Source organism: Hippocampus guttulatus, chromosome 17 (assembly GCF_054856545.1).
Source record: "Hippocampus guttulatus isolate MCC_2025c chromosome 17, RoL_Hgut_1.0, whole genome shotgun sequence".
Classification (NCBI taxonomy): domain Eukaryota; kingdom Metazoa; phylum Chordata; class Actinopteri; order Syngnathiformes; family Syngnathidae; genus Hippocampus; species Hippocampus guttulatus.
In genome coordinates, this window is record NC_141277.1 from 10,907,754 (window position 1) to 10,923,869 (window position 16,116).

At 40.5% G+C, this 16,116-nt stretch overlaps 1 protein-coding gene across 1 annotated transcript in view; it reads right to left on the minus strand.

The window, feature by feature from the left end:
• Positions 1-313: 313 nt before the first annotated feature.
• LOC147192107 (leucine-rich repeat transmembrane neuronal protein 4) overlaps positions 314-16,116 on the minus strand; it is a 76,180-nt gene continuing 60,377 nt past the window's right edge. The window contains exon 3 of the mRNA XM_086135621.1: positions 314-6,635. Within this exon, the coding sequence (XP_085991747.1) occupies positions 6,318-6,635 (318 nt within the window). The 3' untranslated portion in view covers positions 314-6,317. The remainder of the gene's footprint in view (positions 6,636-16,116) is intronic.

Here is a 16,116-nt window from a genome sequence, read left to right on the forward strand (position 1 = left end):
CATTCAAAATCTTAGAGAAGGTCAGATTAAGTTCACCTGTAAAGGTTTCAAGGCATTTTAGGCTCGTCGTAAAATTTCACCTGAAGCCAAATGTCACTTACTTTTTGACAATAGTGTGTCTGTATAAGTCAAGTGACGTTCCATTGAAATATTGCCAGCGGTGTTAACATTGCAAACTCCCTCTTTAAACACTCAGTTGCTGTTCTTCCGCATGCGTTATGTACAAGCTGTAGATACAAACACAGAAATATCTTTAAACTGCAGCTCGCACAAATTGCGAATCACTTTAATTCAGATAAACGAAAGATCAAAGTTTCCATCTTATCGGTTTATTCGTTTTTTAATCATCATCAAAATTTTTACAAAACATTTTCTGACAATAATTTAATCAAAGAGCCATATGTTTGCACTTGGACCAAGTCTCCACAAAAAAAAACCAAAAAAAAATCTGAGTACAATAAAAGCAAAATAGTCCAAATGAGAGAGGGAAAACAACAAAAAAACCAAAGCCAAAAAACAAACCCAAAACAACAAAGCAACTACCAAAGAAAACAAGGCAGCACATATTTACACCCTACAGAAATCAATGCTCTGCAGAAATTGGATGGGAGGGAGACAGCGGGGAATCAATTGTTTTGCACATTTACAGTAGGAGGCTGGGAAATAAAGGGAACGTGCTCTGGGTCTGCACAGAAACAAAGACTTTTTTTTTCTTTTTCTGATCTTACTTTATGCCAGCTCGCCTGCTTTCTCTCTCAGTGTCATGACACATTAAACACGAGATTAAACTGTCACTTGTTTTCATTCAAACCTCATCTCCTTCGGTGTTCGCATTAAATACACTCAGGGGCGTAAACGGGATTTGTCAGGCAAATGAAAAAATGTGTTTCCCCGACAAAGGTTAATGATCACATCTATTGGACGTACCCTCTGACATGAGCAATGGCAGAAAAACAGTGTCGGCACGACATGAGCCACAGGTTAAAGACCTTCTGCTAATGTGAAACAGCAATGGACAATAACGATCAATGAGGACCGGGCAGGCATAAGCATCAGTTGTAGTGACATTGGCGAAAGGAAGGTGGAGGAGGATGTGACGCTGTAGGGGCACACACACACACACACACACACACGCACACACACACACACACACACACACACACACACACACACACACACTTTCGCCCATTTTTTCCTACATGCAGAGTACAGCTTTCTTGTAAGCACACATTCGCTTACATCTTGTCCATTTGCAATGTGAGATATATTTGTGGTGTTAGTCCTAGGGCTTGGGCAAATTATTCATTAAATAAGAAGAAAAAAATATATATTTTTTTTAATGTGCCATGAACTGTACAATTTTGTTACAAATCTATTAAATGACTCCAGTGTGCTGTAAAGGGGAATATGGAGCAGCGTTGACTTGCGGATGAGAGACCCGATGCACATCATAGCAGGAAAAGCTCCAAATCCGTATTTGACTTGCAATTAATTTCTCAAATCTAGTCGGTTATGGATTAGAAATCAGCGAGCCGTCACAGATTGCCTTGGGTGAGCTCAATTTGATGGATGCACCAAAAAGCTATTGAATATTAAGTATTTTTTTAGAGTGCGTGTACACTCTTGATTAGTCTTAAGTTTTAGGCTTTCTGCTGCCAGAGGGTGAAAAAAATCCAAGTTCATTCTTGACAGTGTCGTAATCATTCACGTGAAGTGTGAGTCTCTCTTCAATTGTTGCTACGTGAGCATGCATATAAGTATTTAAACTTCTTACAAAATGCAAGCAATTCAAGAATGCCACTTCGCTTGTGCGCTCAGCCGAAGAACTTGGTATGCCTCTGATACACCGGGAAGAAACCTGCCCGAGACGTTCAGGCATGTAACATCACAGTAATAAATGTAATTGCACTTATCTGTTTGTCCTCCCAAATGTACAGTGTTTCCTGGTGGACCAACGGATCTCTGCTGCTGCATTTAGCTCTTCCTTGGAGCTTAAACCCAACAATGTGAAAGTTTTTCACTGCAAATCTCCAGGCATCTTTTTTTTCTCACCCCACCACAAGCAAAATGAAAATAAAAAAAGAAGAAAAACCTGAAAATAATAAATAAATAACAATCCAACAATACAAATAAATAAATAAAAGAAGCAAAAACCTCCCAGCAGGAATGAGGGGGTGTTGGGGAGCTTGCTGTGCAATTAAATCCTAAACAAACAAAATTGGAGTCCACACAAAATAAAACTTGTTGGCGTTGTAGGCCTTGCGCGGATAGACTTGAACTTCAGCTCGAACATGCATCATTAAGCATGCAGTGCCTTTGCAGCCCACTCCTCAATGGTGAAAAAAAATAAAAAATAGACGACAACAAAACCAAAATAATTACTCCCAGCAAGACAAAATTGTTTGTGTTCTACTAAAGAAGGACAATGTTCAGTGACAATGGTCACTGAAGTAACTTGGCACTGATAAGAAAGAGAATCAATAAAACCGAAAAATTGCCTATGGATTTATTTTAGTGGACTTATTGAATTTTGGGAAAGCAAGAAAGAAAAAAAAAAGAAACTGGATTGGACAAAAATGATGGTTCAACCCCAAAAGGTTGTTGTTTGGTATTATGGTGTGTACCACACTGCACATGGACCATAGGGTGCTAAGGAGAGGATGTTAGAAAGACGGGATGTCAATATACAATATACATACCGTATTTTGCGGACTATAAGTCTTTTTTTTTTTTAAATTTGGCCGGGGGTGTGCCTCATGTGTGAAATGAACACATTCTTATATCCTTTCACGTAATTTTCACATTCAACCACAAGGGGGCGCTCTAGGCCTGTCTCGATAAATTGACGATGAGTGTGACGTAAGCGTCGGAGAAGAAGAAGCGCTGCATCCTTTCCTACCATAGTTGGCGGAGTTGTTTAAAAGCGACACAGAGGATGAAGATTTCAAAGAATTTCGTGATTTGGAGTGATACTGATGGTAGTTGTTAGAATGTTCTTTATGCTATAGTTATCTGATTTACTCTTAATATGTTACGTGAACATACCAGGCATGTTCTCAGTTCATTGTTTATATGTCATAACATTAGCATATGGTACACTCATTCAGCCTGTTGTTCTCCATTTTATTTTTTATCCAAAATTGCCTTTCAAGATGACATCTGATCTTGATGTTGGATTTTATCAAATCAATTTCCCCCAAAAATGCGACTTATACTCCAGTGCGACTTATATACATTTTTTTCTCTTCTTTATTATGCATTTTATGGCTGGTGCGACCTATGCTCCGGAGCGATTTATAATCTGGAATGGAATATGATAATTCCTTATTTGTCAGTATTGGTTTGTGTTGACTGAATAATTTATTTCCAATTGTCACCATACGTATTGTTCTAGTGTTAATCAAACACAACTTCAAAATCATGTTACAACAATTAATTGAGGAATTTTTTTAATTCCTCAATTAATTGTTCAGCCTTGGGAGTTATCAACGTTTGACCGGCTGGTTTGCTGGACTATCAGAGGATATACTCGAAATGAGGATACTTTTCAGAGAGTGAGTACTATACACAAAATATTTCCGTGGTGAACTAGCATGAATACACCAATTATCTATAAAAAGAATTGGGCATTTTAAAAATGTTGATCTTTTGACATAAAAAAAAAAATCAAAACACAACACACACACATCATTTAAAAGATATACCTGGAAACACATTTGTCAGCTGTTAAATACTATCCCTCCAGTCATTATCTGGAAAAACTAAAGTTGCTGTCATGATCCAGTACTTCATATAAAAAATAAAAAAAATAAAATAAAAAAAACATAGAATTGGAGTATTTCCCCATCTGCTCGCAGACCCACGCAGGTAGGAATTTTCCAAAAGCTATATATTTTTTCCCTACCATGCTTATTAATTGCCTCAGAATAAAGTGGTAAAGCATGGCTGTCATGTGTTGCAATATGACAGCGTACTTTTGTCAGTGAACCACAGAAGGCAATACCAACAAAAGTACCAAGATCCAGCTTGAGACTCGATAAGCTTAATGAGCCAGACAGTGAGTACCACTCTACAGGGGCTGTAATCGGTCCCTCAAAAAACAGTCCGGCTCCCAACATGTTCTTCTCAGACAGGTATCTCCTCGACTGTCAATTTTGTCAAACAAGATGCAGCCCAAAGTATTAACATGCAAGGATAAATCAATAATCAGTTATCGCCAGAGCAACGAGAGCGGGATTTCAAAAGAGCAAGGCAGACAGAATACTGTATGGGCAGATTTGATATCCCTCCTCTTACAATATTTTATTGGTCGAGCTGCTTTTCCAAAAGAAACTCCACCAGCACGATGACGCAAGTGCAGGAAGCGAATCAACTGCATTGTTTTTGCAATGTACTGTACATCAAGGGAGGCTGAAACCCTTCTTTTTTTTGGGGGGGGGGGGGGTGGGGGTAAACTGTAAAGACCTTGTGAATTGTTGTTTCGGGGTTTACATTTTGTAATGACACCTGAAAGAAATGCAGGTACAATTCCAAACAGTCGTGTGATTTGGGATGAAACTCACGGCCCCCGAATATGGCCGTTGATATGAGACAAGCATGGACATGTCACAACTGGGCTCGCAAATGTTCTTCCATTATTTTTGATTGGATGAAAAAGAAAAAAAAACGCTTCAGGGTTAATAATAATGGGAGCAAATAGAAAAATATTCATCATTGAAACAGGAGCAGGACAGTTTCAGCTTTCTAACACTTAGATCCCACACTGGAAAAATGAATAAGGCTCCTCTTTCTGTCCATCTGATGTTTCAGCAGAAAGTCTTATTTTCTTGCCGTTTGAAAAGATTTTGTATATACAAGATAAATACACTCTGTTAATTTTTTTTGTTACCCTTGATACGGCTAGCGAATGTCTTGACATCATCATTGCACACCTCAAAAAGTGTCTCTTTTGTTCATGACAATAACCAAAAAAAGAAAAGATAAATAATGAACCAGTTTCTGATCTTGATGGCCAGTCCATGTGGCAAATGTCAGTTGTTTAGTTAATCTGGTGAAGAGTTCTAATATCTCCAAGGTCATCACTTGGATGTAGGTGGGGGTGGGGGGGGGGGGGGCAAACAAACAAAAAATAGACAAGATCCCTGTGCATTGCTTGCTTTGAGTCTTTCTTGCTCCACAAGTCAGTGAATAGCAATGCTTGACATGTTTGCCAAAAGTTTACAGAGTGCCGTGATGTCACGCACTGGACCGCGGGGAGATGTCAGGCAGTATTCCCAATTCATCCACAGGCTGAGCCCAAGTCAACGCGATGATTCAACATGCCCCCACGAGGCACTGCTTTGCTCTGTGATGGCGGGGGTGGAGGGGTGGGGGGCTGTGGGGGGGGGGGGGGGGGTTCAGGGAGCAAAACATGGTCAGAGATGATGCTCTCCGAATTTTCCTCTTATGATCAAAGTCCGTCGTGATTCCAAATGGGGCAGTGAGAGTGGTCAGCGGACCTCTTCAAGGATACAGTATGTACATGACTTGGCAATCATTTTTGCTCGCAGGTTCAGCATCTTGTTGTTGGGCTCTACGCATCTACAAAAGGTGTGCCAGTCTTTTAACAGGACCTTGTACATTTAAAGTGTGTTGCTGTGGAACGGTTTTACAGGCTATAAATACTCGATGAACGCCAACTCATCACCATCTGATTACGATGCCAATTTGTTTCAAACAAAACCTCAGACATTTCGTTTTGTGTGCAACAATTTAGCAAAGATGCTTGTTTATCATATTTTAAGAAATGCCCTCAACGTATGTTCAGTTTAACAATTATTTTTTTTTTTGTAACTCTTTGGTTTGATATGTATACGGACAGAATTAATTTGATCGCACATCCAAAATTAAAAGTCAAACAAAGCAGATACGAGCTCACGGTAATCGTTCACTGTGAGAGAGGACTGATCCTGATGAAATAATGATGGAAATTGGTTCAACAGCCTGTTGTACTCCTTTCTGTCCCAACAGTCAGGAGTACATGCACTGTCGCAACCTTGCAAAAACACAACCCATTCTGTTGAAATGGCAAAAAAAAAAAACATACAGTACACAATTTGAAAAATAAACTTCTGTTTTTATATGTCCCAGACCATCGTCAATTCGCCGTTACGGAAAATAACGTGTTATCCCGGGGGACTGTGTATTCGCTCAGATTGTGTGTAACATGAAAACCAAAACCTTTCTTCTTACTAACGTTCCAAACCCGAGGTCAATAACCAGCTCAGCTGCCCCATTATTCTCAAGTCACAAGTCATCAGAGGCTGACGTCCAGCTCGCTAGCGTCCAAATTTAAGTGTGCCGGTGCGCTCAGTGGGAAGACCGCCGCTGGGAGCCTCGGTCGTCGGCCTGAGTGCTGGTGGGGGTGAACGTGGCCCTGGCATTGAGGGCCCTACGGTGGCAGCGGCGGGCACGGCCGGGAGCGCCACTGTCTGTATTGTGGCCCTCTCACAAGGCCCCAGGTCTTCGAGTCCCTCCAGACACTGAGGGGGGCCCTCATAGCCCATGTTTAGCCGCAGGGGTTGATGAGCTTGGCAGTAGTCTACGATCGGCTGCTCGTATCGGTAGAAGGTCAGTGCGCCCATCTGATGAGGAACCTGTTTCGAGTTGTGAGGAGGGGAAAGGAGAGTTGGGAAAAGAAAAGGAAGAGACAGAAAGATTTTATTTTTTTAATTCGTCAAACTGCTTTGAAAAACGAAAAAAAATTTTGAAACATTGACTTTGGCAAGTGTACATGAACACAGACAATACCAGATTTTAATTGATAATGTTCCAACATTAACCCTTTCAGGGACAGCGGTTACTCGAGTGGACAGCTACTCACATGTTGTTTTGTCTTATATTAATTCATCATAATGTCACAGTTGTGCATCAACCACTACTATAGACCGTCATGTGTGTTGCCATCCACTGCCGTTATTTGTTTTTTCATGAATAAAAACACCTGACAAAAAAATAAATAAATCCTGTAATCTAATCATGATCGCTTTCTGGACGGATACAGATACTCTATGTTTGATTTGTTGACTTGATATTTTTTCACGGGCACGGTGTGTCAGAGCTGCGGGGATTTCCAGCAGGTCTTGTTATTTATTTCATGTGACTGCAATTGCTCATATTTTTGATGTTGAGCTTCGGGGTTCGGAATACTTTTGTTAGAGACCTGGAACCAAAAGTCTGGCGAACTTCAGCACCATCAATGAAATAAACACTGGACTTCTTTTTAAACCACATTTACAAAAGTTAATAAAAAACACATACACAAACACACACACTTTTCTCCTAAAAGATGAAATCTTCCATTTAAAGGTACCGGTATGTAGACATTTTTTAACTGAAAGGATATTTTTAATTTGCGACTGACTGGCAACCTGTCATGGGTGTATCCCGCCTCTTTCATCAGCTTCAAATTCCAAAATGCAGGAGCAAAAAAAAAAAAACCCATAATGGGACCATGGATATGTTTAATGGTGCATTAAAGCACTTTTATGCCTAGTGGGATTATGCAGTTTTTTTAAGCACTACAAAGATTTGAAATGTTCTTTTTCATCATGGTCATAATCTTTTCAAGTGTGGTTTAATGTGCATTTGTGGCTCAAATGGTTCAACCCAATTGGCAGCTTATTGCTGGCCCGCAATCTTCATCCTCACATGGTGACCAAATGCGTCTTCAGTGATTGCTGTTTACAAATGTGATTTTAATGTGAAAATAGGGTTAGCCAGGTGATTAAAAAAAAAGAAAAATGCAGATTTGGATGCGGGGGATGAGTTTTGAACACAAATCACACAGGCACTCGAACAAATAAGCCTGTACTTTCTCTCCTGTGTCATGCCGTTTTTGTCACAGCCAGGAGCACATGTCACATCTGGCCATGTATTTAGTGTGTGACCCCGCTCCCTATCTAACCTCAGCACCATGCCAAACAAGCACATGCGGCTCTTGTGGCAACTCATCCCGCTTAGTTTTCCAGTGCACAATAGATCCAATAAAACCCGACTGATTACAAGATTTGTAGATGGCTTAGAAAAAAAAAAACATGAAAATAACAGGCAAAGGTAACACTTGATCCAGATGCCTAGCATAGCAACATCAACAGATACGTGCACACAGGGAACAAAAATTTAGTCACAGCACCAGATCCTTCAAATGCATCCTAAACATGCATGACATGAAACTAACCTCAGAGAGGATTGGAAGTAAATCAAATTTAGTTGGAAAGTTCCCGACTGTGAACCACAAGATTTGAGTATGAACTCAGTTGCAACACACTCAAGTTTAGGTTTTAGGAAAAACACATTTTCGACTGACTTATTAGGCCGTGTGACCAGTTGCTCTGGTTCTTTATTTTGTCATAATGGATCAGGCGTGGCCCATTTATCGAGAGGAAATCTTGACCCACTTTATTTAACATCTGTAAAAAACAAACAAACAAACAAACAAATGGAAACCAAAATTGCATATTGGGGACAAGGAATCGGTTTAATTTGAACAATCTTATTGCGTTACATGGATGCTTCTTCAGAATTTGGATACATCTTTTTACTTTTTACTGACATAGATTTTTGAACCCCTACCCCAAAGCAGGGTTTTTCTTCCAAGACCATCTTAAGACCAGGGCCTGTGATTAGGAGGAACTGATTCCCCTGAAGATTACCGGTATACTACCGTGTTTTCCACACTAAAATGCGCACCTAAAAGCCTTCCATTTTCTTAAAAGCTCACAGCGCGCTTTAAAATCTGATGTGCCTTGTGTATGGTCATTACGGTAATATTTCGACCCCAAAATGGCTCCTCGTTCGAGACATGCTGACAACGCAGAGTTCAAACTTAAGGTGATCGGTTACACAGTTGAACATGGAAATAGAGCAGCGGCAAGAGAGTTCAACGTTAACGAGACAATGTTATAACTTGCTGTTGTTTAAGTGAACTGTGTCGCTGCTTTATTAAATAAACTTTACTGACAGCTGATCGTTCTGTTGCCGTTTCCTTGAGCATAGCTCCATCTAATGGATGCATTGTATAGATTGCGTTTTACAATGCGGTGTGCTCAACGTATGAACAAAATTACAAAATAAGCCATTCATTGAAGGTGCGCCTCATAATCCAGTGCATCTTTTAGTGTGGAAAATATGGTATTCCAATTCATAATTTGTAATCCTAACATTTGATCTAAGTCATTTTCGTAGATAAGCAAATCAAAAAGCAGATCTGAAAATGTTAATTTCGAGAAAACCTGATTATCTTAAAAAAATAATTTAAGCAGCCACGGACTGTTTAAGTGACATGAGCATGTTATTTCCGCAGCTCACGCTTAATCCATAAAAAGCTAAATTTAAATAGTCAAGGCCAACAAAATGCAGTTCGAGAATTACCCAGAACCACCCCAGAAAACATCTGCAACACCAGGTCTGTTCTAAATAAAAACACTTGCTTCCAGCCCGAAGCTAGATCATAACATGATTATATTGAGTCACACCACACTATAATTCAGCAATTGTGCAACACTGCAGTCATATATTCTTATAAAGCAGCTACTGCGAGCTGGTGTCTAGTCTAGCTTTAAGACGAATAGCAGACCTATCCCCTTTTCCGTCGCCCTACCAAGCTTTTCTGTCAAGCAAGAATCTCCATAACCAGCAGCTCTCCTACTTCCTGAACCTCCTCCCTGCTCAAATGGTCCCCATTAAGTGAAGCTGACTCATTACATTAGAGGCACTCAGTGGATTACTCACATCATTTCCCTCTCAGTTTTAGCCCTTCACCAACCCGGCCTCGGCCGCCACACCACCACGTCAGCCGCCGTTACACACATTGCGGTCCACCTCACCTATGCTCACGGCTCCCTGCCCAGTGCATTGAATTAATTAACTGATATTAACTCCAAAGCGTCTCAGTGGATCCGATCAGGGTGCGAGGGCGTTCATTTGCCCTTGTGCAGAATTTGTGCGACGACTGTAAAAATGATCCCTACAAAGACACCCACTGTAAATATATTTTTAAGCCTCGCTGTAAGACACTGAAATGTACTGTATTTTACATGAAGACAAAGGCATGACTAAAGCTAGTCAGGTACAGATTGCCTCCTTGCGAACAATTTCAGGGTGCCCGTCAAGCATGAAGAAACATTTTTTTCAGACTGATAGTGGAGCTGGTTGAATGATAAAGATCGCGCCCGACGTGAGAGAGAAAGCTTTCGATAGAAATGAGCAGGAGGTTATGCAAACAGTGGAGAAAATTGATCGTCTCGCAAAGAGTAAACAACACGCAGCGACTTCCCAGAAGAATAGCAAACCCCGTGATGCAAAAATGTAAGACGCAAAGTAGCTAGTAGTACTATATTAGGGGCCAAATACTTTAACAAATCACCATTTTTACGTCAAGACTCAGGAACATTTAAGACCGGCAAATGCTTTCTCTCTAGAGCAGGGGTGTCAAAGTCATTTTTGTCGCGGGCCACATTGAAGTTACTCTTTCCCTCGGAGGGCCGGTATGACTGAAACTATATTAAAAAGTCGGGAAGAACGGTTTATTCGACTATTGTATAACTGATGTAATGAGCGGTGGTGACAAGAAACTGCTGACAATATGTTTTATTTGTTACAAATGAGAAGTTGAAATCTGGTCCAGATTTTAGCAAGAATAACGGAAGTTGACATGTTTGAATTGCTTTCACGGGCCACATAAAATTATGTTGCGGGCCAGATCTGGCCCCTGGGCCTTGAGTTTGACATCGGGTTCTAGAGCGTTGTAGTTGCAGTCCCATCTGTGTGGGGTAGACCAGTCAATGGCTACAATATCAAGGGAGTCCAGTGCACAGGTCAAAGAAGAAACACTTTAACCTTTTCATGCACCATGTAAGCTGATAACATGATAAGATGTCCACTGTACCGTATTCTTATGATAAGATGTCCGTTGTCCCTGAAAAAATTCAAGCTATGTTGAACAATAAAAGTGATGACATTTCTGGAACTGAAGCTCTCCTTCATGTGTAGGAAAAATGGTAAAAGCATTTCCTGTGACGCCTCAAATAAGCTTTGTGTGTTTCACAGTACCTTTATATTCAGTTCATGTGCATGATACTGAATGTGACTCGGGAAGCACAATGAAAGTTTTCCTAAAAAGACAAAAGTTGAAGTGCTGCGTAATAAAAGCAACACACAGAAGAAAAAAAAAGTTTCCATCCCATGGTTTCTTTATGTATGAGAGATGAGGTTTGCTCGAGTTATTCAAGTGCTTATTGTACACATCGCAGTTGCAAGGCTATTTGCATGAAGGAGAAAAATAACGGCGCCACCCGTGCTGCACTGCTGGCTGCGTATTTTGATCCTTTGGGTGTCTGCCACCAATATCTGCGCTTCTGCTAACAATGACTGGCGTGGCGCCTCTTCCTGGATCCTGTCTCTGTATGCCTGAATGCACTCTCGTACTTTGCTGACCTTCATTTCCAACGCTCTGAAACAATTTGAAACAGCAGCATTGTGTAGAACCACACACCACTGTAGAAACACTTTGATCAGAGAATTGTACTGTTTTTTCCGGACGTTTTTTTTTAAATTAATTACGACTCAACAATTCAAATTTCACTGTAATGACTTTAAGACAAGAAAAAAAAACAGCTGAGCAAGTTCTTGGATTTCCATTGACTCTGATTGCTTTACATTCACTCTTCTATGTAAAAGCAACAAAAGAGGCAGTGACAACTGCGCCACGAGTAAACACCCTTCCAGAGCTATTGGGGTGTCTAGCCATCCATTTTCTGGACTGTCAATATCTGAATAAATCATCGACTATGTTCCCTACCGGTATTAGGCTGTATTGTGTGTCACACAGAGAATCAGCATAAACAAGTACTGTGAAAAGTACTTCAACTAATATGACAGATAGCCATTGAATTGTGCTCCTTCAAAGGTACTCTATATGGAATTCTGCTGTTCAAAATAAATGTCTAGGCATCACCATAAATTAGGTGCACTTCCCAAATATACTGTACACGGGATCCCATGGATGATATTGGGTAAATTGTAAATAAAGTAAAATATTCATTAAATATAACGCTGTCCCAAACAGACACCACTAGTAGTTTTCAGTCATTGTTAATACACTAGCTTCTGGAAAAAAAACATGGATTACAATTGTTATCTAGGAATTTTCAGATACTGTACTCCATTGTCTTTCTCTGAGAAGCCCAGGGAGCCCGTTCAAATGAGGCTATAAACATTTGAAATCAGTATGAATATCCTTGTAAAGGTGAGCTTCCTGGGAACTATTTCTGTGGCGTGGGATGAACTGAAAACATTTTACCGTGGTTTGTTGGTAAATATCAGCAAGAGCTGCATCTACCCGTACAAACAGTGAACGCCAACTCCAAGCTGGGTAATGCTTCAAGATAATGCAAACGCCAGCATGACAACACCGTGAGAATGACAATAATAAATGGCTTTCGTTTTAGCAGGAACAATTCCTGAATTCAAAGTGCTGGTACTGTAGGTATCATCATTAGTTTTATCTGGAAGGGATCCATGCTAATCATTTCCCGAGAACAAATTAGAGTCAAGAGCCCTAAAATTAAGAATGGGTGTCTGAGGACCAACATAATTTCATCTGTGAAATTCAGACCATCTATTTTATACCAATTTTCTGGCGCATATTAAAAAGAATACATTAACTGACTAACTTTCATGACACCAAGCAAAAGTTAAACGAGACCACAGTGGACTAGACTAGAAACTGATGTACAAATTTGCCATTTGGGATGAGCCACCTCACGAGTAGGAGGCTTGCTCCAAAACGGCGATGTTCTTCTGGGCCAGGAGTTGGATGTTGGCGGATGTTCAGGGTATTGTTAGCAAGTGCGTCCTGAGTTGTCCTGCTACATCACTTGCCTGTTCTCTCACACTGAACAAAGCAAATGCCGCAGGATCCCTTTAGAGACGTGCTGATTAATAGTCTGGCCCACCCCGAAGGGGAAAACTAATAGTTTGCAGGATGGGATTGTAATGCATCTTTTGTAATAATAGTCCAAGAACTTTTCTGACAAAGCTTCAATGCCATTGGCCTAAATGGATGCACAAAGACACATTATTTGTTGTGAATAATGTCCAGATGCATTCAGTTAAATCCTTCCAGGTACACTAATATTCGCAGTGGTTGGGAATCACTGAAACAGGATAGATCAGGGGAGGCCGATATGGCGATTACGATCGACCGGTAGCCTGCGGACTGGTTACAAGTCGATTGCGGTAGGTTAGGGGGAAATGCAAAAACACAACAACAACAAAAAACAATGGTGCATGTTATTCATATTACCGTATTTTCTGCACTATAAAACACATCAAAAAGCATTAAGTTTTCTCAAATGCAATGAACCTTATAATTTGATGTACCTTATATATGGATCAATATTCTGAATCTTGGACATAGCATTTTAAATGTTCAATAAAGGGCTATGTTACAGCTGCAGTGGTTGTGAAAGCGCAATATAAATAAACCTGTCACAATGCGTGGTGGAGGTGGACCCCAAAAAGCAGGCAAGAGGGAGGAGTAGGGTGTACTTGACAAATTGTATTAAACAGAGAATACTAAATCCAAAAGAAACAAAGTCCAAAGTATCAAACAAAACCCATGGCAGAAGCTCAAAACTAATAGTAACAGAAACATGACCTAAACATGACAGCAGCAAAGAAACAGCAACAAACAATGACCCGACACTGAGTGGTCGTGCCAGGAGTCCTTTTAAAGCAATAACGACATAACGACCAACAGGTGTGCAGCTGCAGGGGGAGCCCTACAGTGCCACCTGTTGGTCACAAACAGAATCATGACAAAACCTGTATTGTATTGTATTTCCTTTAGAGTAGCACCATCTAGTCACAAACTCTTGTATCTACTTTATTTTTCTGTTCATGTTAGGGGCCGTTGCCCATCATGGCATGCGTGTGTGCGTGCATGTGTGTATGCGTGCACGTGTGGTAACGGGGCCATCGCGGGATGTTTGTCGCTTGAAAAGTAGATCTTTGGTCAAAATAGGTACCCCTAGTACACACACACAATTTTACAAGAGATAGACAGATAGATAGAACACTTAATTGTCTGACCCCAATGGTGACAGAAATTCTTCCTTGACAGGGCTCACAAACACATTCACACATTCCCATCAAGACACATTTTACACAATAAAAATGACTGAATAGATATATAAAAAAAAGTAGAATCAATACATTACTTGTGCATGTCAACCCTTTCACGCACCAATTATGATAACCTGTAACCTGATAACATGATAGACTGTCCACTGTAGTGACTACTGTCACTGAAAGGGTAAAAAAGTGCAAGTGCAAATGTGAAAATATCACAGTCGCATATTTTCACATCCCAATGAAAAATGGTACATATCAAACACACACATCCCAAAACATTCTAGGTTTGATACTTTGACTAAATTGCAGAGAGGGACTGGTGTCAACAATATCAATTTCAGTTTCAACTGGTGTGGTATTCGACAGAACATTACAGCATGCCTTGTTAAACGCGCAATGCTTGATTTTTTATTTTTTTTGTTTCAGTGAAAATGCAATTCGAGTCTGAAAAGGCTCTGCTCCAGATTTGACACTTTGCACAAATGAATGACGACAAGCTGTGAATGCTTCGAGATAACATAAAAGAGGCCACGAGGAATGTTGTTGTCATGGACAAAAGTGTAAAGTAAAAGAATGTGCGATGCTTCCCGACCTTGCCGAGTATAAAAATAAGATGTCAATGTCCATAGTCATGCTGATTTTTTTTTTTTTTAAATGAGCAGTACACCTCCCACTAATTCCATAATGACACAGTGGCCTTTTGTGCCTGCTGACTCTGGATTAAAGCCTTGCCAACAAGGTTAACAATATCTCGGGGAACAAGTAAACAAACAAAACGTATAATTTCGCTCACAATGTTGGCTTCCGCAACAAGGGGGAAGAAGGCAAAAGAAGAAAGCAAAACCAAGGCCTTTGTCCCGCTTGCGCCGACGAGGGCCCGCGATGAGCGCTTCACAACAGCCTCCCCACTTTGCTGCATACACAACAAATGGGCCATGAAATGTGACTGAAAGCTTGATGCCGTGGCTTGTTGTTCCTCTCATGAGTGATCGCCGCTTGCTTTGTAGGGACGTGTTGTCTTAACAGGTCGCCACTTGATGTAAGGATTGAAACAACTGCACAATCAAAGAGAATATTGCTCAGTTTTGATCACACTTCATCAAATTTGTTGCGGTTGTACGACTACCAGACCATTTGACATGTATTTCCATTATTTTGGTGACTGTTTACGACCTTTGGTGAAGCTGACGATCAACGATCAATTATCAGTTTGTGGTATTTTAAAATATGAGAGGCATCATAACCGATGCACGGAAAGATAGAAGTGTCGTCCTTTTTTAAAAAATATTAAAACTGCATGCTGTTGAATATTCTCACACACATCATTCATGTAAAGGCCTGCTCATTCTCTTATCACCGCAACTTCCAAAATCTCCTCAGCGGCAAAGCCCTGCTTCATGTGCTGCTTCCAGAAACGGCAACAGCGCGTGAGAGTAATGAGCATGACCCGACATCAACTGTGGTTCAACACTGAGAACATCAGTTCCACACTAATCATGCATATTGGGAGTGGAGTGTGCCTGGAAAGGCAAGCGGAGGCTTTTAAAGGCTGCAACTAATAAGATACAGCATGTAAAAAAAAAGAGAGTTGGGCATCAGCCAAAACTGATAAGCAGAACCTCTCCCCTCTGCTTCCTTTTGGGTGTCTCTATAAAGTGACTTCAGAATATTCTGACACAGATGTCCTTTCATTGTGATTATGGAGAATCACTCATACAAGCAAACCGCCTCAAGCACCCCAACGCAGGATGAGAGATCCGGTCATAAATTCTATTTCTGAAACGACTAGATTAGATTTTTTTTTTGTTAAGATAAAACCAAGGATGATATTTTACTTTAATAAGCTTCTTTCCAGATTCCCAATGGTTTATTGGAACCAACCGAAAACTTTGAGCAGGCACTTTTAATCATCCATTCATCCATTTTCTGAACCGTTTTATC